General features: G+C 35.0%; 1 protein-coding gene and 1 long non-coding RNA gene across 6 annotated transcripts in view; one reads left to right on the plus strand and one right to left on the minus strand.

The window, feature by feature from the left end:
* PIK3R3 (phosphoinositide-3-kinase regulatory subunit 3) overlaps positions 1–18339 on the minus strand; it is a 43951-nt gene extending 25612 nt beyond the window's left edge. Inside the window, exon 1 of the mRNA XM_034414993.3 lies at positions 17420–18339. Coding sequence (XP_034270884.1) covers positions 17420–17525 — 106 coding nt within the window. The 5' untranslated portion in view covers positions 17526–18339. The remainder of the gene's footprint in view (positions 1–17419) is intronic.
* Positions 18340–18392: 53 nt separating this feature from the next.
* Positions 18393–25255, plus strand: part of LOC117664162 (uncharacterized) — a 36070-nt gene continuing 29207 nt past the window's right edge. For 3 of the 5 annotated variants that reach the window (XR_015733085.1, XR_015733086.1, XR_015733084.1), the window contains exons 1-2: positions 21161–21382; positions 23853–23917. This is a non-coding gene — a long non-coding RNA (uncharacterized LOC117664162). The other 2 variants (XR_004590936.3, XR_004590937.3) reach the window with 2 other exon arrangements.

A 25255-nucleotide genomic window follows, 5' to 3' on the forward strand; every position in this document is an offset into this window, starting at 1 on the left:
ATACAATAGACTTTAGAGAAGAAATATTTCTGCAACTTCACATTGTAACACTGATAAAGACAAAATTAAACAATATCTTATTATGAAAAGTATTATCATGGTTAATAATTTTAATTGTAATATTAAGTGCAAAGAGTTAAACAAGTAATTAAAATAATGACTAAAATTACTCAGATGCTTTGTCAACTACTATTAAGCTGCATATAGACTGTTGCCTCAAAGCGTCAGGACATTACGAAAGAGCAGTCACAGGAAGGCCTGGCCATTCTTCTTTTTCTTGGACCCTACAAGGCTGTACATATGATGCATGTCATGCATGGACATCTGTGTCTTTTAACCATGTGTTCTACATATTAAAGAAAACAGACATGACTATTCAATACTTCTACCATTTAGTTCAGTATTAACTGTTGATGTGATTGTTATACATGTTAAAAAGCTTAAAATAACTGCACATAATAAAAATGCTATTTAAAACTAAGTTGTCTTAAAATGATTGCATGAAAATATTAAATTAATTCTACGCTTATAAGAGAAAGCACTCATTTATTTTATTCTGTAGTTTAATTCACAGATTGTGATTGCATTTAACCGTATTGTAACATTTGAGTAATGATCAGTTCATCATGATGAACAGGCTTGTTACACAATGTGATAAAACATAACAGTACTGACTACTTTTGCTGTACTTTCATTTAGAATTTATTCTAGCTTTTATTTAGAATTTATTCTGTTTCAAGAAGTTGAATCCTAAAATTCATCAATAGGAAACATTTTATTAGTTCATACATTGAGACAGAATTTACAGTTTCTATCACTACCACTTTTAGGAAAACATAATTTAATGAACAAAGTAAGTGTTAGGCACAATATACATTTATTGTTGCTGCACAATGCAACAAACTTTTAACAGTTATTGTATCAATCAGCAAGAATAACTATTACTATGACTGTGTGTTAAATAATGATGAGTTAACTTGCACACTTCAGAATTTTCCTAATACTTTTATTAAAGAAACTAACAAAATCCCTTTAATATCTCAGATTTTTGTATAATGATATCAAATTAATATTAAATAAACAAGCGATAATATCTACAATGTTCCAAATCCTCTAGAATCACATTTGATTATAGAAATAGGGAGCAATATATTCACCAAATTAGCCACCTAATTATTTCTTTGAGGTTTAATGATTATTCCATTATAGCAAAATAATCAAGCCTACTTACAAATGCAAAATGAAAGAATTATTAAGGCACACATACTTTACTGAATCCAAACAAAACATTAATATCTTATTTGTAATTCTTTAGGTACCAGAAGACTATTGAATAAATTACATATTTCTTGCTTCATACATAGTACATCCTTTCATTTCAAAACTCGCTAAGCAAAACATTTAGTTCAGCTATTTTGCTTTCATGTTCTTCTGAAACAAAATAATCCTTTTCTTTGCTTTTTTTTGCAACTGAATATTTGAAGGAGATGGCTTTACACAATGCTTATTGTGTATTTGTTACCTTGTAACAAAACAAATCTGATCAGAACAGTAATGGGAAAGAGTGAAAAAGAATACTTGTATTTAATGGTAGAAACATGTCAACAGTAGGCTAATCAAGAATTAGAACAGCCAAAAAAATAGAATTTACTTTTCTCATTTTTATAACTATTGTAATTTGTTTTCATATAAGGGGAAAACTCCTTGGAGATTAAGAAAGAAGAGTTATAACAGTACCTAGAATAATATTAATTAGTCTCTTCTGCCTGTTTATCCCTAAGGTAAAAGTAATTTGGATATTCAATAGAGACTTGTATCTTTACCTTAAATTAAAGCTATTAAGTGTCTTCTCTATTTCATGGACGATATCTGTATCCTTACCGCATAGCAACCAAGGGGAAGAAGGCAATTTAACTTGCAAAAGTGGCATGAAAAACAGGCTATATATACATTTTAAAAATCATTTTGTGAATTTTTTTCAAGATCCTACAGCAAATTACAATGTGTTATTTTAAACTGTGTTTAAATATGTGTTTTTTTAAACTGTATATAGATATCTTAAATACAAATTTGTTGTGACCCTAACTCAAGTCATTTTCTTCAGACGTACTAGCTTTTCCAGATGCATTAAGCAACCAATTAGTTTTTCTTGTTCCTGGTATAGGCCAACTGTACAATGCTGATTAGTAGTCTTCTGACTATTACAAAACCATTCCATTCTATGCAATATTGCAAGATTTTTTAAAAAGTCAGTCTTTCTTAGGAACCAATTTATTTATGATTTCGTTCCTGCCTTTTAAGACATGCCCCTTCCGAAGAGGGTTTCCAAACATCTTGCAGGTCAATATACTAAAATGCAAGCTGTAAAATAAAACATTAAATAAGATGAAAATAAATGACTGAATATGCCTCAATTGAGGGGAAAGTACTATTTATTTAATATCTCACACTTTAGCAGGAGAGTCTCTCATTGCAGCATACAGAGCCATAAATAGAGAGTCTTTTCCCTCAGGCTACAATCTAAAATATATTCATCCCTAGGATGAGGGGAAGGACTGAAACAGTATTAGTATGCACTCAGAGCCAAATAGCCACATTATTGCACAAAACAAAATAAAACAAAACTGGTGGAAGAAGACAAGAGATATATTACATGCATGTATTGAAGCATTTGGAATCTTATTATTTCATTCCAAATGAACACTTGTAAAATAAATGTGGCTGAGATGTAAGCTAAAATCCAATAATCATAAAACATTCTGGTTGTCTTTTTCAAAATATTCTCCAAGATGTTATTGTTTATAATAAGGAAGCCAATGAAAGATTGTACTTTTTGCACTAAAAGGTACCTCTAGAGAACATTTTCACTGTTCTCATTAATTTGCACTTATGAAGAACTTCTCTAATTGCTTCAACTAATTCTGAAAATCAGTAATGAACCATTATAGTCTCTGATTTCAGGTTCTGTTTCTTTGCTTATTTGCTTTCCTGCAATATTACTATAGTAGTATCAAAAGAATGAGACACGCATTCCTCTGCAATTTTTTTGGGAGCGATGGAACAGTAGTACAACACTTCTGCCGCTTCATTTTTCAGACTTTTAAGACTGACAAAAGCGATTCTTGATAGCACTGTAGCAATTCTTTCAGCTAGGTCTCCTCTATTTCTCCACAGTCTGATCATCAAAAGTAAGAATGATAGACCAGAAAAGTGGTCTAGAATTAATGATATTGTGCATTCTGCTTCTATCAAATGAGAGGTTTAGAAAAGCAGAAAACAAATAGTCCTAAAAACATGGTTTCCCTCAATATGTAGAGGAAAAGGAACTGGAATGCAATCTTTTTTTATTTCAACCAAGCATAAGAGAATAATGGCACATTTGCTGCCTTATGATGCCATAAAATGTAGTTTCTTTTTTGTTTTATCAAATGTTTTAATGACTAAAGTCAAGTTGCAGCCCTTACCTCCTTAGATTTATATGAATGCAAAATCACAACTAACTAACATTCTCCTCATATGAGCTCCAGATATCAGGAGAATGTTAAGACATGATTTTGCATACGTCTAAATCTAAGGAGGTAAGGGCTCCTTACTTGACTTTAGGAGAAAGACGGTGCTCTATATAGTGGACTACATTTAAAGAATAGCAATAGCATTGAGACTTATCTACCACTTCATAGTGCTTTACACTATGGGCTCTCTCTAAGCAGTTTACAGAGTCAGCATATAGCCCCCAACGATCTGGATCCTCATTTTACTGACCTCGGAAGGCTGGAAGGCTGAGTCAACCTTGAGCACCGAGAACGACTTTATCATGAAGCAGGTGATCAGTTACTTAAGACTGGCATAGAAGTTACCTAAACAAAGAAGTTGTCTAAACAAAGAAGTTGCCAAAATTTGTGAAGAATGATGGCAGGATTTGTCAGCTTTCTAAATGTGTATTACAGTCACTAAGATAAATAAAATTAACATTTGAAGTTATTTATATTCTGATTTTTAAACAACTTTTCTCTGGAAAAAAGAACTCGCCATTCCTCTAATCCAGTTAATGAATTCCTCTCTTCTAGAAACTCAACACAATGTGTATATAGAGCATTCTGAACAATACAGCAATTACTTTGATAGACTGGGCTGAGGTACAGTTATAGGCCTTAAATCAATATATACATAACTTTTGCTAGTTTCCAAGTAGCAGCCGTACTTTGCTATGACAAAATAAAATAAATGATCTAGTCAATAATATAATGGGGAATGCTTTATGCTGATTAAAACAAACATGTATATAGAGAAATTCCATAGGATTTTTCTAAGGAGAACTTATAATAATTTTGATTTGGGAAAAAGACCATTATTTAACTAGCAGTGAAGTTAGCAGTGATTAATGAAATATACTATAGTTCAGTAGATATGTGTGTACAAATGAATTATGTTTTTTTTAAAAAAGTTATCTTAGTGTCTAGATTTATCTTCCTTTAAATCTCAATCTAGCCACATCCACAGATAAAAGACATTATCTATTATCTATTACAGGTTATTCAGTTAAATACTTGGTAGGTAAAGTCAGCAGACTTTACGCAGGGCAGTGTATCTCACCACAGAGTCCTGCACAGGGCAAATCAATAGGCCGTCATGTACAGCCACAGGGGTGTGAGTTTTACCAAAACTTGTTGCTCTTGTGTTCATTTGATTACCTTATCACAAACAAAAGATATCAAAGTCTGGCTGTTTTATTAGGGCACAATGGTTATCTGTTGAAGAAGACATAATGCCATAAATGCTGTTTAATTTCATTCAGATTAAAAGCTGAATATAGTAAATTGAGTATAGCTAGAGGTAGTTCATTTTACAAAAACAGACAAATTGCTCAAAATTGGCTATTTTTCCAGAAAGTTATCCACGTCTAATTAACAAATATCATCATATGGCTATTTCATTGCTATAACTAAGATAACCAAAAGAACAATTTGCCCACTTCAATTTTGCCACTGGAATTTAAAAAAGAAAAAAAAAATTGCTTTTACGTTGTAATATCAACTGTAATATCCCAAGTAGAAAACACTATAGCTAATGTTTAAAAAACCAGTAAGGAGATGAATATATATCTCTATGCCAAGATATGTAAGTGCAAACATGCCCTTTTATTTAAGTTAGACCCCACATTGACACGCAGTTGATGCCATTATGATTTACTACATGCTGATGTGCCACTGATTCAAAAGACCTATAATGCAGCACCAAGACTGATATTGCAACTGCTTTTCTGGTGTGTTCGTGATTTTAGAAAGGATCAGGCATGAGCCGTTACACACTACATACGTCCCATACTCTCTGATTTAGGAAGTACGCTACTTTGTAATCCTCTCTTCTATTTTTGTGGTATAAGAAAAAATATATATAAGAAAGTATAAGTATTTGAAAGATTCCCAGTATCTTTTAATAATCCCACAGACAAGAATTATGAAATCCAACACAAATCAAAATATAACTCTACAATATCCATCAATTTTGGCTTGAAAATCCACTGCCTTTAAGAGACTTTTTGTTCAATATGCTACTGTCCATCCATACTGTAATATTCATTAGTATGTTTTTTTAAAAAGGCACAACTAAATTTTAAAATTCTTTCTTCAATTTTAGGATCTAGGTTTAACAAGATACATTAATTCTACAAATCATAGGAAACTAATAATAGAACTACAGTTGCTAAGAACATAATGACATTCTGAATGTTGTAATCATGTCATATCAATAATAGGTATACAAAACTATAGTATATCAGTTTGGAAAAAGAAAAATTCTTAAATAATGTGAAACATGTAAGACCAACAACCTGTCATCTACAATTATTTATTCTTATGGGGTGTGTAAATGGAATATTAACAATAACAATGGTTGAAATGTTCTACAGCAGCATTATGCCACAACTATAATGTGTTTATATAATATGTCATGATATGTTCTCTATTAACTTTGGAAAAATTTACAACAAAACGGTGAAGTCAGAGTATTCTGTCTTAAGTTGAATTGGAAGATAAATAACAGAAAATATGTTTCGCAAGCTAACTTTCATTATCTGACTAAAGAAATCTATAGAGCTCAAATTCAATGAATACAGTCATGATTCACACCACAGAATTTTAGGAGATTGTTTCGTCCAACAGCCTTATGAATCTTATTAAAGACACATTTATACTTTACACTGTGTTTTCTGTCATTTATGTGGATTCAGCAACTATGACATCTAATCTTCACACATCTAGTACTCTTTACAAAAGGATTATTCTTAGAAAATGGTAAAATTTCTGCAAAACATTTTCTCCCCAACATTTTTTCCTTAATACAAACATGCTAAAAAATTTATTTTATAATTCACTTTATTGAAGCTAGTTTAGTTATACAGGATCCAACCTGAGTACATCACCGGGACCAAAGTTTATTCTTCCAAGCTTCCTACTGGAGCCCATCATCAGGGAACTTCTCTCTCTCCAGAATATGCAACATTATCCTGGGACACATATATTTATGTTCATTCATTTTAGCAAAGTGAATGTGCTATAGCAAGTCTTATTCCAAGATCAATAGAATACTTCTAGCTCAGGGTTGAACTGTGGGGTCCTTGATGCTCTCTTAGCATGGTTGTTTTCTTGCAGACATTTCATCATCAAATTAGGTAACATTATCAGTGCCTTTCCAGCAAGGGCTCAGAGAGCACCAAGGTCCCCACATACCAACATCTAATGCAACACAGAACAGTTCATTAATACAAAGGTAAAGAAGTAAAGGAAAATTTACCTTTACCTTTTACTTTGAATGTTATGTGTAAGCTTTGAGGAATTTAAAAAAACCTGTTGAATGAAATTATCTAATCATGCTACTTGGCAATATCTGGGATGGGGAGAATATGTTGCTGCATGCTTTAGGTATATTTGGCAGGCAGATGTCGAATATGAAGTTATAAGACTTAAATGGATGAAATCGTAACATTTCAGTTGATCTAAAAATGAGCTGTCGTCACAGATTTGATTTTTCCTTTATCAAAATGGTTACTTTTTAAAAAAAAGTTCTTATCTTTCAACTTGTGGTGGAGGGGGTTAAACATCTATATATACTTTTGATTTTAATCCAGTAAGATCAATCTATATTGACTAATTTTCAACTGATGAGTTTTCAACAACAAATACTTTGATAGAATCAACACACACACACACACACACACACTGCTATCTTATGTTGGAGAAGGTCACTAGCTCTCTTGTCAAAGATATACTCAGATGGTTTCCCAATTTGCGCCCATTTTATTGGAGGCTGTATGTCAGCATGCTTCAGAATACATTCAAATAGCTGTACCTGTGCTTTGAAACTGGCTGAAGATTTCAAGGTGGCAAGGGTGGCAGGTCTAATCCTAGGGGTTTTTATAGGAAAAAAAGCACAACTGGCCCTCAAAAGGAAAAGATTTCTAGAAGAAAAGGAACTTCTTGGAGGTTAAAAGAAAATTACAAGCCAAGAAATGGGAAGAAACTATACAATTATAGAAAAGGTGGCTACATGACTCAAATCTGTAAGATCTGACTGACTAAGAATATTTCTGAACATATTAAACACTACTCTGATAATAACGGATAATGCCTCATTAAACTATGAGACAGGACTGTAACCTTTAAAAAAAAGAATGTTCACTATGTGAAATGAAACGATGTACCTAATCTTTTAGAAACTAAACATCAAATGGTGGTCACCACAGCCAAGTGTCATTAGAAGCATTTTTAGATACAGGCTGTTTCCAGTTTTATCAGGGATAGGTTTTCTGTTAAAATTGTTTCTCCCAAGAGAAAGTGTAAAGATTTTGAGTTCAAAGAATCCTGACTTTATCTGATAGTTAGTGTACCAGTAGAGGTTAGAGAAAGGGTTTTCTTTGAGAGTGGGAGTAAATCCCAAATTGCCTTATGAACACAGTATTTTATTAAAGAATTTTAATGACCCCCAGATTGATTTCTCAGTTATTACCAAATGTGTCACTTGTTCGATGCACTTGAAGATCCACAGAAAAGTGTAAGTGAGAAACCTTGGAAATACTGAAGGTACAAAGAACAGAAAAGGGGAACTGGACCACCACAGGAAAAGATTCAGTCTGATCCCTGGAGTCAAAGAAGAGATGGAGTGAGTCTCCCTGGTATTGCAATGTCTGTGTCTATACCTACGCCTACCTATCTCATTCATTCATTCATTCATTCATTCATTCATTCATTCATTCATTCATTCATTCTTGTTTATATAGCTGCTCAACTCGCAACTGCAACTGTGACTCCCTTTATAATCTACATGTTTTGGAGCCTGGGCAGATTTGTGGGTGTCCCCAGTGATGGTTGTTGCCTTTCAGTGAAAAGCTATGGACATAATGGGAAAAAGTCAAAGAAGGTTCAAGTTTATTCTTAGCCTGTGTAATTATGTTATTAGGTACCAGAACTGGTCCATGCAGGCAGTCTGGTTGGCATTGTTTGAATTGTTCTTGCAAATTAGAATGTGGAAGGAACTGATTACCAATAATAAAAACTTTACTAGTCAAGTTATAAAATTCCTTTATGTTATTTATTTATTTTGGAAAATTTATATGGCTGCCTACTTGCTCATGGTGATTCTGGGCAGCTTACAGAAAAATGTAAGAAAAATTAGAGTACAAGGAATCAGTACCATTATAAAGTACACAATCAGAATCAGCTCCAACTGATACAGGTAGCATTTATTTTCATTTGCTTATTGAGAAGTACCAAAAGCATTCCTAGGTGTTTTTCCCTTTTGAATTATTATACAAATGACAAGTCAGAGAATCTCTCCAAATGGTCAAAGACAGCTGAGAGAAAAATCCCAAACCTATTATAAATATTACCAAATATGTTTTGAAAATGCAGGAAACTTTGGACCAAATGAGAATAAGAAAGAAAGAGCAACAGAAAATGCTATGAGTAAAATACTAAATTATGAGATTTCCATCTTGGACATAAAAGTATTTCTTTTGCTTCTTTCTAGCACAACTGACAAGGTCTTCTCAGTGTAATATAGTGCACTGGGTCTAAATTATGAAATATTCATACATGGAAGATGGCCATTAAATTAAATCTGGCATATTAAATATCTGGAAATTTCTGGGAATGGTGGTTGGTAGGCAGTTTCATCCTTAAATTCTCAAGAAAGATGCTCCTCCCTACTCATAAATCAAAACCAACACAGGTGCAATGGGCTAGGATGTGTGAAAAAATGTTCAGAATTTGAAATCCACCTTTGCTCAAGCTTCAATTCTAAACAGCCCAATTCTTCACAGCTCTTTATATTTTAATGAAGATGCACACATTGGAAGTGGGAAGATTTGAGCAGGTGCCACCCAAAGGCACAGCCTAATGGCAATCAGTCAGAAGTTACTACATGAGAAATTACATACTCTATTATGAATGCATAGCTATTTAAGTAGGTGGTAGAATAATTATTGGGCATGAAAGCCCTTTAGCCATGAGACTCTGAGATGGCTGCAGGCCATGTAATCAACAAATCCACAGCTCATGCGTTGGTCTTTAGCACTTTAACTCCATCAGTTCAACACTATGCATGACCCAAGTAATGAAATATGATGACAGTTTATTTGTTCTGAATTAAGAGAAAAGTGCTGCCATTTATGATAAAAACTTTATTGAAAGTAGCTAAACTTCCCAAAAGATCTGCAATCCATACTTCGAAAGAAAGACACACATCTCCAAAAACCTTGTAACAAATCTAATGAAAAAATACTCCAAGTTCCAAAGGTAAATTCAACTGATACATTCTTCTCTGATATACTAATCTTCAGTAGCTCATACCACTAGGCTATTTGGGAACTAAGGAAAAGATGATGTGGTAGAGAAGAAGCACCAGCTTTCTCATCTGGATTTGAAAATAAGTTTTGACAGAATGAATCTGCTAGTCTTCTAGCTGTGCTTTATAAAAAGGATTATGAGGGAAGGGAAACATTGTAGAAAGAGTTACAAGCAGCTCTGTCCTTGGATTAGGAAAGATAAGATTTTTGTTTCAAGGGCCAAATTAACTGCTAGGAACACAGGAAAGCAGAGGAGAGCTGGAAGATAGTGAGAAGCTTCATGTTGTGAGAGAATAATTAACAACTTTGCAAATTAATGGCTAACAGCTAAACAAACAGAATTGCACATCTGTGAGCCTCCCTCAGAAGGTATATCTCTCCCTTGGAGGAGCTAGCATCTCTGCAAACTATGGACAACTGAGCATCAAACAGATTGGTTTGCTGAAAACCCCAGAGGCTTTAACTTCAAATGGAGCTAACTTGAACTTCTAAAAGTGAGGAAACTGACCTCTGTTTTTAATATGGACATTTTCTTTTGTTTAAAGCAATGATTTTAGATTAGCACTGGAGCTTCCGGAATCTGGTTGTGCCCTCTAGGGAGAAGGAAGGAGAAAAGATAAACCCAACTTCCTTCTTAAAGCTTAGCTGGCGCCATTGTTTACAGAGCTTGCAGACTATTTGGGGAAACTCCTAATTCTACCTAATACTATGTGCACATATAGTATTTTCAGTTCTTAAAAAGCTTTTAATTGAAGAAATACAAACATGTAAGATAAAATAAGGAGCTTCTATACTCTACATTTAAGCTATAGTAATGTTTTTAATCAACAATCAATATATTTTGGTACCTCTGAAGATTTTTCAAGAGCTGCAAAATAGCTATTTAAAATAAAATGTCAAAGTTAAAAATTATCTATGAAGGCTGCAGAAAAAAGTCAACAGCCTATATTATATCTCATCATTCTAAATGGCAGTAATTTTTTGACCAAAAGATTGAAAACTGCAGCTATTAATATATAAAAAGGTCTTTAAATTTACTGTTAATCCCTATTTTGTAAGTGTTCTAATAAATAAAATGTGTAAAAAAAATTGTAAAAACTGTAAAAAGATCTGGTAGTTCTCATTTATGATACTAATAACCACAACCAAAAGATTATTTGAGACCATCTTTATTAAATATTAATGAAGCAAGGTAGTTGGGGAATTTATATCAGGTCCATACATTTATTCTATAATATTTAAAATATTTGTCTATCATGTCACTTACTATTTAAAAAAAGACTGAAAACAGTTTATGGATACAATATTAACAAAAAGTTCAATTACAATTAAAGACAATACTGAATTTAGATGAACATGTTATATATATATAGGAACCTTTCAGAAAAGATAGCTTGTACCTCTATTTAAATATATAATAGAATTAAAGGTAAGATTACCAGAAGTTTCTGGAAGCCATATTCATATTGTCTCTACTTTCACATACTAATTGTAGAGAAACACAACTGGGAAAAGGTTAGTTTGTTTATGTTAGGCTTGCTACAGACATGGCTAATTTCTGTGGGATTAGAGAGCAAGTTTACAGATCCCTCTAGTCTAAACAAAGCTTTTTCTTAAATTCAGTTCCTGGTGACTTCACAGACATGCTCATATAGTTTTCCTGGCAAACAATATAGAAGTTGTTTGCCATTGCTTTTTCTTGGATTTCTTGTTTTTTTTTACTCTACATGTAAGTCTGCAGCTCAAATATATCCTGTGGTCTCCCGTCCAAATACTAATCAGGTAAGTGAATGCTAGTGGGATACAAATGTTATATTTATACTAAAAATGGGGTGGTGGTGTTATGTGCTAGACTGCTGAGAGGGTTCCGGGTTCTGAGAAGAGTGAAGAATGGGAGTTAGGTAATTACCGTTAAGCTATACTTGATTCTTGCAATAATTGCCCCTGAGCAAATTGTATTTGTTGACAAAATTCTATTTCATATTGAAAGACCTTCAGAAGATAAAATGTGGTATGCCTAAAGTAATGCTCATTAAAAACAAGGGTTGAATACATCTGACCTAAAAACGATCACCATCACTTGGAGACTAAATCATTTCGTCAAGAAGCTGCCCTCAAACAGCAAACATGGACAGCTTCTGTCACATTTCCTATCTTCTCTTTTAAGGGAAGTGTTGGCATCAGAAGAGATCATAGAGAATGCAGAGTTCCTTTCGGCCATACCTGGACATGGGATGGAAATTACACTGGTTGCTCCTGTGTATGATTTATGATTGGATCTGGAGAGAAAAAGCCTAATCTCTTTGATCCTCCTGGATTTCTGAGCAGCCTTCAATACCACTGGCTGGGATCAGAGGCGTTGTTCTGTTCCTTCTTAAGTGAGGGGCTTCAGTTAGGAGCGTGGTAGAAGAGAAGCCAAGCTCTTGGCTACTGCAATGTGGGGTGCTCTAGAGTTCAGACCTCTCTCTCATATTGTTTAAAATTTACATGCAGTTGCTAGAGGTCATCCACTGGCATTGGGCGATATGTTTTAATAAGCATGTATGTACATATGTATGTATGTATTCCATTCCAACTTTAATTCTGGGCAGGTCTGAAGCTCCCCAAGAGATGATCTGCAATAGAAATCCTCCTGAACTTCCAGCAAGCTCCTGCTAAAACCATGAGCAAGAAAGCCTTTGCTAGCTTTAGTTGCTATGCCAGTTGAGGCTGTTCTTGGAATGGGAAGCATAAGTAACAATATTTTACATCCCTGTCACCTTGTAATTGGGCTACTACAGTTCATTCTGTATGGGACTAGCTTTGAGGATCAGGGACTATAGCTGGTAAAAAATGCAACTGCTCATAATTAGTAGGGGAGAGGTATTACCGCCACGTTGCATCTTTAATATGGGAACTACACTGGCTTCAGTTTTGCTTCCAAGTACAATCTAATCTATGCACTATTCAAATTCTCATGTCTATAATCTTTAACAAGGTGGTACAGTGCATCATATAGCTACGATTTTAGAATCAAGGTACCTGAAATGAGTTAATGTATAGAATGTGTCTGAAATCTGGGACTATGACTTCCGCAGAATTGAAATTTGACAAAGCTGAAATTGCTTCAGTGCTGCTGTGCTGCCATCACCCAGAAATTCAGTAAATCAGTCCCACCCTAATTCTCTGGAGGCCAGATGGACTGGCTCCTCCTTCCGCCTCTGGAGATCATGTCAATCCCACATTAGCTCTCTGGAGACTGGGAAGGAGTGTCCCACATCAGCTGCTTTAGGGCAGTCAGTTGCAGACAAGCTAGCAAGCAGTCAAAAGTGGCTTCCATTCCCATTGCTTTTTTTCTTCTTGTCATTCTGTTTCTCTATTTAGATAAGGAAATATCTCTGAAACTATAATCCAATGGGTCATGGATTGTTTAGTGATTTATATGGCTTTGGTTCTGGGCTTTTTTGACATCAAAGAAGCTCATTTGATTTCAACAAGCCGATTTGAAATTATAATTCCCTGCCATTTGGGAAAAAATGGGATAGGTTCCCCAAAATGCCAGTCCTTTGAGATGGCCTTCAACATCTGGAACATTTTGCCTTTAAATTTTAACGGCTCCCTTCCTGTTAAAATTCAGGAAGTTAAAATACTGCTGTTTCATGTAGTTTTTATGGAATAAGCTTTATGCTACATTTAAATTATAGGTGTGTTACCTGGTAAGTTTTTATAACAGATTTTGTTACTTTTTTGATATTGATAATTGATCTTCTCATTCAATAATTACTAGTTTGTATTCTACTATATTTATTTCATTGTACTGTAGGAAGCTGTTTAGTGTCAGTACTTGAAATGGCATACCGCTTTTGTAAATAAGTAAATTATGTCATCAGCAATGCAGACTGCTGTTCTGAAGTTCTGCATTTTTTAGTCCGCTGAAATGAGTGGAGCTTCTCTATCAGGAGTAGATCCATTGGATTTCTTGTTCATCCTCAAAGTCTTCAGTTAAAATACACAGTTTTAGCCTATTAGAAAAATCCTGGAAATAACTACTATTGGGCCTACATCTTTTCAGTCTTGCATTTCACAAACAATTTGTACAGTACGGTAGAAGAAACCAACAATAAGGAACATTATAATAAACTTGTTTTTTTTTTTTTTTAAAAAAGATGGAAGTTATCTTAACTATACTAATTTAAATCCAATAAAGACATAGTCCGGCATTATCTGAAGTGGATGGCAATGATTAAGCAGAGAAATGAGGCCATTTCAAGTCGTCTATCCCTAATATGGCTTTTTCTGGTTTTCATGATTGCATCATACATACAGGTATCAGAGGAACAATTAATCAACCAAGACATCAGGGGTGGAATTACTCAGTGTATCCTTGTTCTCCACTCATGTGCTGCATTAATCTGTTTAAACTACTTTAAAAAGTTTTAATTTTAAAAGATTCAACATGCATATTTTAAAGGATAATTTACAGATAAATATCCTATTCTCACAAATAGTCATTATGATTACTTCCAATATTATTTTCTCTATTCTGTGCATTTAATTTTTATTTCTCTTTATCAGACTTATCCACCTAAAAAAAACCTTTTAGGATCTACATCTCATTTTCTATGAACATATTTGTATTAACTATTCAAACATTTAATAAACACTCAACAAAGTCCTCTGAAATGCAGAATATAGTGTTTTTTTCGGAAGAAGTCTAATGTTAAGCTTTAGTAAAACTATTCTGTTATAAATCACAAACTTTTTTCTAAACAAATCAGTAAAACAGAGTACATGATTCTAGGATCTGATATATACTGTAACTTATAATGAAACACCTTTTTGACAAAAGCTCCCCTCCCACCAAAGCATCTCATATCTGAAAAAAATAATACAGCTCTACATTCACAAACAGAAGTATTATTAAATTAAAGCTTAAATGAAGACTTGCATTCAACAGACAAATGCTTAAATCCAAATAACTGGATCATAATGAACTTTTTGGGAAAAAAATAAATTTCTAACAGTATATTATAGACATGTTCACAAAATGATTAATATGGGTGGGGAGTTTGCCTATTCATTAAATAGCTAACTGTAAAAGAGTTCATAATCAGCTACACAACATATATTTTACCAGAACAGAAAGAAATGAAGTTGCTCTCCACACTATTCCCCTATCCCCCAGAATGTTCTCTATCCATCCAACAAATCTTTGTCTGTTTTTCCTGAACAGGTGAGCAAACTTCCAAACAAAACACTGAGCTGTACTATCTATCATTTTATTAGTCCTCTGAATACCTACTCAGCTCAGAGAAATTATTCTAAACAAATATGATGCCACAGGCTGGAACTTCACATTATAGTGTGCCAGCTCCCCATTTTTAATTCAAGCAATCTAAAAAATTGAGAGAGCATAAGGAGTTGAGGGGCATTAAGAATACACCTATAGATACAGATATACCATGCTGCCTATCAGAACTGCAACCATCTATCTAGTTACCTAGCATAACAAATATATTGAAGAACCGTGTTGTTTCACACAGCCATAGGATTGCTGCATACAGATGGACCCTGCAGAAAACACAATTTCTTTAAAACCTATGGAACAAGTTACTTGTCCTCATGAATTTAAAGAAACAAGATAAATGGTTGATGAAGCATCAAAATTTGAGTGTGAATAAAGAGGATTCTAATCATTTGCTTGCTCTATTCTTAGCAGTATTACCTGCTCACAGCTAAAAATATGAACTTATAACTAGTACTTTAATGCCACTCTCCATTACCAGCTGTTACAGTCTGCTATCTAAACTTGTATTATCCCTTAAGACATCTTCAAGTTGAAGTGCACACTGCAAAATTATCCCATGCAGAATTTGCTTCATTTGCATTTTATTTCAAAGAAATACAACTTTTTTTTCCTCTCTAGGTTATAAAAGCTTGTATCCCAGAAAGACTATAAATGTAACAGTCTGGTTTACAATGAATTTTAGCTTTGTTGGATTACTTAGATGCATTTGCAGATCTCAGTTATGCATTGTGATGTGTTCTTGTTTAAAAAGTGAGATTTAACTGAAATGTAAATATATATTAAAAATGTCTTAAAATATAAATTTATAGAGTTTTGACAGTCTGAGTTATTCTAAACTTCTATAGTATCTAATTTTGTTGCCATACTGTACCACAACTATCACATTCCAAATATTAATAAAACAAAGATAATAGCCTGTAAAGTTCATGGCATGTAAGAAAACAGTGAAAAACTAAGCACATTTGATTTAGTTATCAGCTAAATTCTTATATACAATTACTTTTAAGAAAATTCTTCTTAATTCAATGGGACTCAAACACTGAGACTATAATACTATATTAATGAAAGAACCAGAGTGATAGTTTTTCAGTATCTAGAAGACTATTCTAAAAAAAAAAAAAAAAACCCCAGAAAATTTATTATAAGAATCAGAGGCTTTTTAACATCTTTTATTAACATGCATTCAGCCAATTCAGTTTTCTTAGTAACCTACTGAATACTTTTCTCCAGAGAAATGAATGAAGGAGAAACAAGCATCATCACCATGGTTAAAGTTTATCGTATAATGCTATTACATCTGCTTCACAAGGATGATTTCTGTTATTACTTTTGCTTTACAATATAATGACCCCCCCATCTGCACCACCCCATGCAATACCAAGTAATGGCAAGAATGTTTTCTCTATTTAAATTTATTTCAATATTGTATTTTCCTAAACAAAAATGATATTTAAGAAAATGTATACAAATATATTTTTCATATTGAGGATTTCACCAAAGAGGAAGCTTCAAGAACTGTGAAACTCTCACAATCCTAATTCTAAACACATCACCAGAGAGTCAACCAACCTCTGGCTTCTCTTGTATCTTATTCCTTCCTAGGCACAAAAGAAGCACTATGTGAGAGCAAAGTAAGAACAATACTTCTCAAACAATGGAAATACTCAACATTAAATGTTATAATGCCTTTAACTGTTCTAAGATACTTAAACTGTGATGATATGCATGCTTACTTGGTCTTAAAAGCCCAATGCACTTAGTGGGACAGATTTTCAAATTAACAAGCACAGAATTAGACGCCAGATTTTTTTTTTTTTTTTTGCCCAGAACACCCAATATAGAATCGAAAACTAAAAACAGAAAGTGTTAGAAAAGAACAATATTAAATGTTTACAACTAAATATTTAGTTAGCTGGCACATCAACCAACTCTTTAAAAAAAAGGTGGCAGGTTAGATTACAATGTAATCTAGGTAATAAATCCACTAAATAGAATTTTGAAGGTCAGGAAAACCGGATGCCTTCGATTTTGGAATTTAGAGCGTTTTCCATCTTTACAAAATATAGTCCTTTGAAAACGGTGACTACAATAGTAGAAGAGCAAAAGTTTACAGGCTTCCATTCAAGCATAGGTCCCCCCCCCTCCCTTCAGAAAGGAAAGCTAAAGCCTGCACCATTGGGGAAAAGAGAACAATGAACTTCTGCAGATGGCTGACACTGGGGGAGGAAAAAAAAAAGCAAAAAAGCACCACGACTCTAAACCTGAACACAAAAGTAAAAACTGCTCTTTACCTGGAGGGTCCATTTCGATATAAAATATCAGCTCCGTGGAATACGGCATCATCACTTCTCTCCAGTCCGTATCATCGCGATCCATATCCCACACTGTATTGTACATTGTGACAAACAGGCAGGTGGGCGACGATCGCTCGGGAGCTCTCTTGGCCAGGACTCTCTTTTACTTTTTTTTAAAAAAAATATAAAAGTCTGGCACAGCACGAAGTAAAAAGCCTAGGCTCCCGAAGCATGTACAAAAAAAGAGAGAGAGAGAGAGAGAAAAAAAACCCGGGAGGGGGTAGAGAAGAAACTTTCTTAAGAATAGCTCGATGGCTTCCTCTTCAGGAAAACCACTCCCCTCTCAGGAAGCAAGAGAAATGTCCCCCTCTTTCAATTTCCCCCTTTGCTTCGAGGGGACGGAGCCGCTTATTTCAGCTTCTTTCTCGCAGATCCAAAATAAAAGATGGGGGGTAGACAATATATATATATATATATTAATGTTTTAAGATGAGAGAGATCGAAATTTGGGGAAACGGAGCTGCTTGGAGGCAGTTAGCAGATGGGGGGGGGGGGCGGGCTTGTTCTTAAAAAGCAAAAGTTTTAAGACAGGTCTATAACAAAACCCTCCCGGTGCTCCCTAAAGCCAGCAAGGCAGCCGCGGCGGACAGACACGCCTCGCTTCTCTACCCCTTTTCAGGGGCAAAGCTCGACACCGCCGCCGGTTCAGCGACGCTTCCGTTCCCCTCGAAGCCCCAGCGCTCGGCGGCGCTCACTGCTGCAAGCAGCGGCTCCCAACCGGCTTCTGGCTCCACGCAAGCCCAGGCTCAGCTCTCGCGCGCACTTTGGTGCTCGGCTGTTCCCAACCCCGGCCAGTTTCATTTTAAAGAGGCACCCAGGGCCCCAACCGTCGCTAACCGCCTCTATGCCGGGGATAAGCCCCGCCTCAGAGGTGGGAAGAGAGAGGGCCAAGCGAGAGCGAAGCCACGCCCCCCTCGGTTTAACTCGCTCGTGCTCGGGCTGGAGATTGAGCCGAAGGGCTTCCTTTTTTTTTTTTCTTTTTTTTTTCCCGCTTCTGGCGAAGTACCTTGGCCGTGCCAAGAAACAAAAGCTGCTAGAAAGCGGGGAGAGTCGGCTTCCAGTTTTACCTCTAATTGTTTTTGAGATTTCATGTATATATAGTGCAAGTGGCAGTGATGCGAGGAAGCTATGCCTCCAGCTGGAGCAGCTGGCGACAGATGCCCCTCCATCACCCCTCTGCGCTATGTGAATGTATGCCTACCCACCCCCCCGCCCCGCTCAGCGATAAAGCCGCCAGAATATTCAGAGATAGGAGACCCTTCTTCCCGTGCCCCCCCCCCTATTTTTTTCTCAGACGGCACACAAAAGATGCAACCCCCCCCCCCAAAAGGGTCCACTTGATTCCTGTCATGGTTTGACAACGCGTAGCAAAGTAAATGGTAGGTTTATCTTTCACCATGTATTTCCTGCATTTTCGGTTGGTATATAGATAATATTCGGAGGTTGTATGCCTGCTGCTGGGGCTGGGACTGTTTGCAGATGATGATCTGTTGCACCGGTGACTCTATAGCTCTTTAATATACACAAAGAACAGGGAGAACTTGGAATGTGCTTAATATTTCAGTATGGAATTCTGTGTGTATTATCGATACTATATGATAGGTCACCCTCAACAGTCCATCATTTGAATGACTGATGTAAAATATGGAAACTCTAGACGTGTACTTTATGAATAGCTTTGAATGATGCACATATGGTAGTTTAGAATGTGAAAACTGTCTACTGGATATCAAGCTAATAACTAAGCATTTTAATATTCTTAACTACTAAATTTAAGAATGACTATTAAAACTGAAGTTAGGACTCAGTGTATTTTATTCTAGTCTTGTGTAACAATTCACATAGGTGTACAATAAATCTCCATGTATAAATAGAAGGAAACTGGCTTTTCAAAGGGAAAAGTACACTATCAATTGGGTTTTCATGGCTAGTCATGGTAGTAGTTGAAGTTGAAAAGGCTTTGAACAGTTGGTATTTCTTTTATCTCTAACAAACTGTAAGTTCAAATGTATGTCTTGTGCAAGGGTTGATCAAGTGAAAATATTATCAGTCTTTAATTATTTTATACCTTTGTGATGCATGCTTACAAACACATCACCAGTGTCTCAGTGTATTTCAGAATTATGATTAAAGTTAATGTGTAACGGACAGTTGGATGACTTACAGAAATTTTGCGACTATGCAACTGTTCAGAGAGATATTCTTATTTTAAGTAAGTCTTATTCTCACCAGTTGGGTTACTCTGAAGATGTAGGATTGGTGTCTCATTATGATAGTGCTATCTGCTTGGATTGTTGTCAAATTCAAGTAGTGTGATTAATTGGCAGAGTATGTTAATGATTTTCCAAAATATAAAAAGTATATGTTCACCTTATACTAGTTAAAATACTTTCCAGCATAGAATCTGACCATACATACATACACACACACACATATATATATAGTTGATCTCCCCATTCAGATACTGAGGTTTGTTAAATTTCAGTGCTGTGTCCCTTAAAATTCAAAATCTAATCATATTCATGATTTGATCATAAGATATTGCCCAAGCATTAATATTTGGAAGAATGGCTATATAGTACTGAAGAATAGTGTACTAACAACACTTGCTTTCACCCATTATGTTTGTGATGTATTCTGTATATGTAGAATCAGAATGTTCCCCATCACCCATAACCACAATTCTCTTGCAGCACATTATGAATTATTGACATGGTTACTCACTGTAATATTTGTGATCCATAGCCAAGCCTTGCAGGATTATTTGTGGTAATAAGTTATCATATGGAAGAATTATCTGCCCAATCACATCTGGTACATGTATATTTATTTTGCTTCATGTTTATACAGAATATATGTGATGGAAGTGTTGGCCTATCATGCCATTATTTACAACTGGAGTAAAGTCAATGACACCTGCAGTCATTCTAATTAGGTTTCTAATTAGTAACTGAGATTTAACATATCATCTAGCTAATATCCTCACTTCACTAAGGTTATGCCAAAGTCTCTTGATGAGAATCTGCTTTAGTTTAACAATGACAAAGTTGTCAGTAAATTCAATTCCAGGACCAGCTTGTTGCTATCCTTGAAGATTTCCACTAGTTTACGGTTAATAAGCAAAGAGTTTATTTTAAAGCCCAGATGTCTTCTTATGCTCAAGGTGGAGATTAGTTGTTTAAGCAGATATTTAAATAGCTTTAGATACATTGTTAGAACTTTCAAGTTCTTTGTGACAGAAGAGGGCCTGCCTGCTTTATTGTAGTATATGGAGCAACAGCATTATTTGGTAGGGAGGAGGGTTTGTGTGTGTGTGTGTGTTTTTGGAATATATGTGTGCATTTTCACTTTTCCTCTCTGCTCTCATTTCAAGAAAAGGCAAAGTTGCATATTCCGTTCCTGGCTCGCTTCCAGGATGGACGCCAGGTCGGCGGGGTGGCGGCGGTGGAAAGTGAATGTCGGGAGGGGGAGGGGGGAGCGCGTATTAGTTAGCCTCGTTTGCCAGAGCCCCCGCGCTTGTCTTTTGTCTGGGAAGAAGCAACGAGCTCGGGGATTCGCTGAAAGGCCTCCAACAGAAGCAGCCAATGGCAAGGCCGCGATGCCGGTTGGCAGTTTGAGGATTGGTTGGCAGTCTCAGTTACCAAGCGGGATCGAAAAGGAGGATGAAGGTGCGGGGGGGGGGAGGTGTTTGCGTAGAAGTAGGAACGAAAATGCTTACGGAGCCCATCTCACCCTTGTCCTCAATCGGTTCTTTTCTGCCCCGTTTTACCCAAAGGTGTTTCAGCAGCAACACGAGTGATACGTGTCGAATGGCAGCCATGCAATTTGAATACTCCTCTGGACATTGGTAGCCTTCCCGATCGGACCGTCCCATATAAGAGATACGAAAGTACCTGAATGGTGAGTGGAGGGCAGTGTTGACGGGGACCACGGTTTCAGGCTCACGTCAGATGGCCCCGTCTACACGATAGCCTCGCTTTCCACCGTTTCACACTCATCCTAGTAGCCCTGGTGCCCTTGACAACAGAGATGATGATGATGATGATGATAAAACTATACGGCTTTAAGGAAAGTGACAAGTTCGGTTCTAGCGGGATAATCTTAAATCCCACTACGGTTTCAATTGAACTCCGGTCCTGGGACGGAGAGATTTCTTTTTAATGTATTTTGAGATTTCAAAAATAGAGAGATTAATCATAGTTAATGGAGTCTTAAATAGGCTGCTATTGGTGGGAACAATATCCTCAATTAAAATAACTAAAGAAGAGGAAAGAAAATATTTTGCATTTGCCCCTATGGGTCTGAAATAGATTGATAGTTAGAAGACAACTAAAATAATCCTGGCCATGTTTCCTCAGAAGTAAATGTCATCTGAGATCACAGAGAGATACTTCTAAATGCAGAACTGCAGCCTCCTTCGTATACATATTTAGTTTTTCTTGTTAGTATTCCAAATTTATGCCCTAAGTATATTTATTTCAAAGTAAATTTCACTGAATTCAATAGTAACTGTAAGAAAGCATATTTGGAATACATTGCAACTTCATGCAGCATTTATACACTTTGCTATCTTGTTGCAGCTAATCCAAAAGTAATGGTGCAAGATGAACATCTAATCAAGCTCAGTTTAATACTAGAATGTTTCTATGACCACACTATAGGTGGATGTAAATAAATTAACTCTGAGAAAAAAGTAGGAGTCTTGGACATTTCTGAATAATAATGGAGCAGATTGTACATTGAATGCATCCACTTAGCAAGAGATAGAATCAAAGTGACATTGAATAGAGTTGGGCACATCTTATAATTTTATAGTTGTCTGAAAACGCCTGACTGAAATACATGCAAAATTCACAGAATGTATCTCTGTACATCTCTGTTCAACTTACCTGCAAAGAAATGTCCACATCTAAAGACACAAAGTTTAATTAACATGTTTCTTGAAATATTAAATATGTTGCTTCTTTATGCACTGTAGTTTATTGCTGTGTAAATTAAGAAACCCATACTTTTTCCAATCATATATTTCTGGAAACATACAGCTGAAGTTTTGATGTATGATTAAAGTGAGCAAATATTCTGCTGAATATTTAGAAGCCTACGTTCACTTTTCAAAATCATGGCAATTGAGAATTTGAAGTTTAAAACTACTGCTTAAATAATTCACTTAGAAATTTATTAAAAGAACTATGTTGCTATACTAAACTGATTATTTATAGGAGAATTGCTTAAAAGTTCAGAGTTTGATTCAAAGTAATTCCACTAAATAAATTATGTATCATTATTTACTGTTTAATGAATCTGTGATTGGCTACCGAATCTTTTTTGTACATTCTTCAGAAATTATTTCAGTGTTTTTCTACTTGTCATTCTCTAATGCAAACTACAGTTAATAAGATGCCAGTTAATGCAAAGATATTTCTGAGATTAAATAATGTTGATGAGATACTCTTTCTAATATATGGACTTCAGTATATATTTGTACAACACGGTCATATAAAATTCTTAAGCAAGTTTGGTATCTTTCTAAGACTGTTTTTATAACTCCCACAGTTCTTGTAGACTGTACATCCTAGATAGAAAGAATAATGCTAATCATTAGTTGAATATATTTTGCTTTACACTAATTTGGATACTAGTTACTAGGCAGAAAATGTGTTTGTAAGGTGGAGATTACTTCATATGAGATGAAAGTAAAGCAGAGGCATCGCTTCCTCACCACTCAATGTCTGGCCTCGTTTTTCCACAGAAGAAAGATTCAACTTATATTATTTTTATTACTTTTTACATCTAGTTCTAATTGATTACTGTTATTATATCTGTAACTATAATAAAAGCTATTTTGCTGAACGAGCAGGATGACATATGTTTTAAAAATAAAAATAAACTTCAGAGCCTACATTTGAATTCCATATACGATTCATCCATGCAAAATCAAGTGCCTTTATGCTGATTTTTTTATCACAATTTGCTGATATTTTTAGATATCATGTATTTATTGCTTATCTAGTAATAATATGTCCTTTTTACTAAAATATAATAATAGAAAACTGACATAATTTGCATTGAATTGTTGTTGACCTCCTATTATGAACATATCATATGTCCTGTGCTAGCCCTAGAAATGTTCACTGAATTTCATTTTCACTGTAGTTAATTTCCCATCGCTTGTATTTTTAGCAATAGCTACAATTTTTCATCTCTTACATACAATGGATGTTAAATATTAAATGTCTGATCAAAAGTAAATACACAAAGTTCAAGAGAACTTTACTTCATGGCAACAACCACAAGATTTATATGTCTGAAAAGATAATAGAATGTTTATATGTATAAATATATATTAGTTTTACATCCTGTCTTTTCACAGGAATTCAAAGTGACATACATGCTCCTTGAAAGAGATTGCACAGATACTGGTTGGCTTAAAGACAGGTGAGCTTCCATGGCTACAGTAGACTTGATTCTGAATCTTCCCAGTTCTGGTCAAATCTTACAGTATATTTTACTATACTTCACAGTGATACTATAATTACAATACCAGTAACATTCAGGAATATGTAAATTTACATTCTTATCAGTGTAAATGCATCCAAGTAAACTTTGAATAGTATCCAAATATCTTGTTAATAGATAATTTCTTCTATTTTACACAACCCAAATTTATCAGATTTCCTCTACTGTACTGGGGAATACTCTGTTACTGCAGACGTCCATGGTCTTTGTGTTACTATAATAATAATATGATGATGATCTTAAAAGATACAATTGAATAAAATCAACAATCTGCCTGCTCTCTGATACAACAAGAGAGCTCAAATTCTTTTTCATTTCCTTGCATCTAACAATTTCTACTTTGAAGTGACATTAAATTTTAAACGCTTGAGCATTTTCATGTACTGTAATTTAGAAAATGCCAGAAGAACTTTTAACAATATGCAGAACACATTCTGGATTCCTTTTGGATAGTACTACAAAAATATGATAACCAATAACCTATTTTAGCTCTGGCAAGCTTGTAGAGCATAGATTCAATAGAAGAAAACAAACTGTGCAGTGAATTCCATGTGAATTTATAGGGAAGTAAGCCGTCATTTGTATATTATGTTAAATAGAGATTAATTTTAACCAAAGCTTGTTAAGTAAATCACTACAATTAGGTTTTTATACCTTAAATCATAAATCATGCTTTGCATGCCTTGGGCTTAGATTCACAAGTCTTCAAGCTCTCTAATTTTCATACTAGCTTCTTGAGGAAATCTAGGATCTGTAACCTGGTAAAGCAGTAGGGAATTGATAAAGCCCAAAATATAATGGCATTTGTACATATAGCAAAATGCTATCTATTGAAATTACAGCTAGGTGGCTCACATTTAGAATCTGAAAACTAACAGTGGGACAACAGTTAATGTCAGTGGGGCACATGACTGAAAGACCCAGTTCCTTAGTACCAAAGTTCTGATACTGGGAAAAATGGAAGGGAAGAGAAGAGGCTAACTAGCAGCAACATACTATAGATGGATTCAGTTATAGAAGTGATGGGTATACTGCTGAAAGACCTGGTTAGAGACATATTGTCATGGAGAAAATCTATGTGGTTACTAAGATTAACACTGATTTAATGGCATATAATCAATCATGTTAGTAGGTCGATCACCAAACATCAGAATGGAAACCCAATAAAGCCTTTGAAATGCTGTTCTTTGTTTGGTGCCCTTGTTTATCCAAAGAATGAAATTTCCCATGTGTGAAAAGAATTAATTGTCCTTTAAA

Source organism: Pantherophis guttatus, chromosome 3 (genome assembly GCF_059756535.1).
Source record: "Pantherophis guttatus breed Tessera chromosome 3, ASM5975653v1, whole genome shotgun sequence".
Classification (NCBI taxonomy): Eukaryota; Metazoa; Chordata; class Lepidosauria; order Squamata; family Colubridae; genus Pantherophis; species Pantherophis guttatus.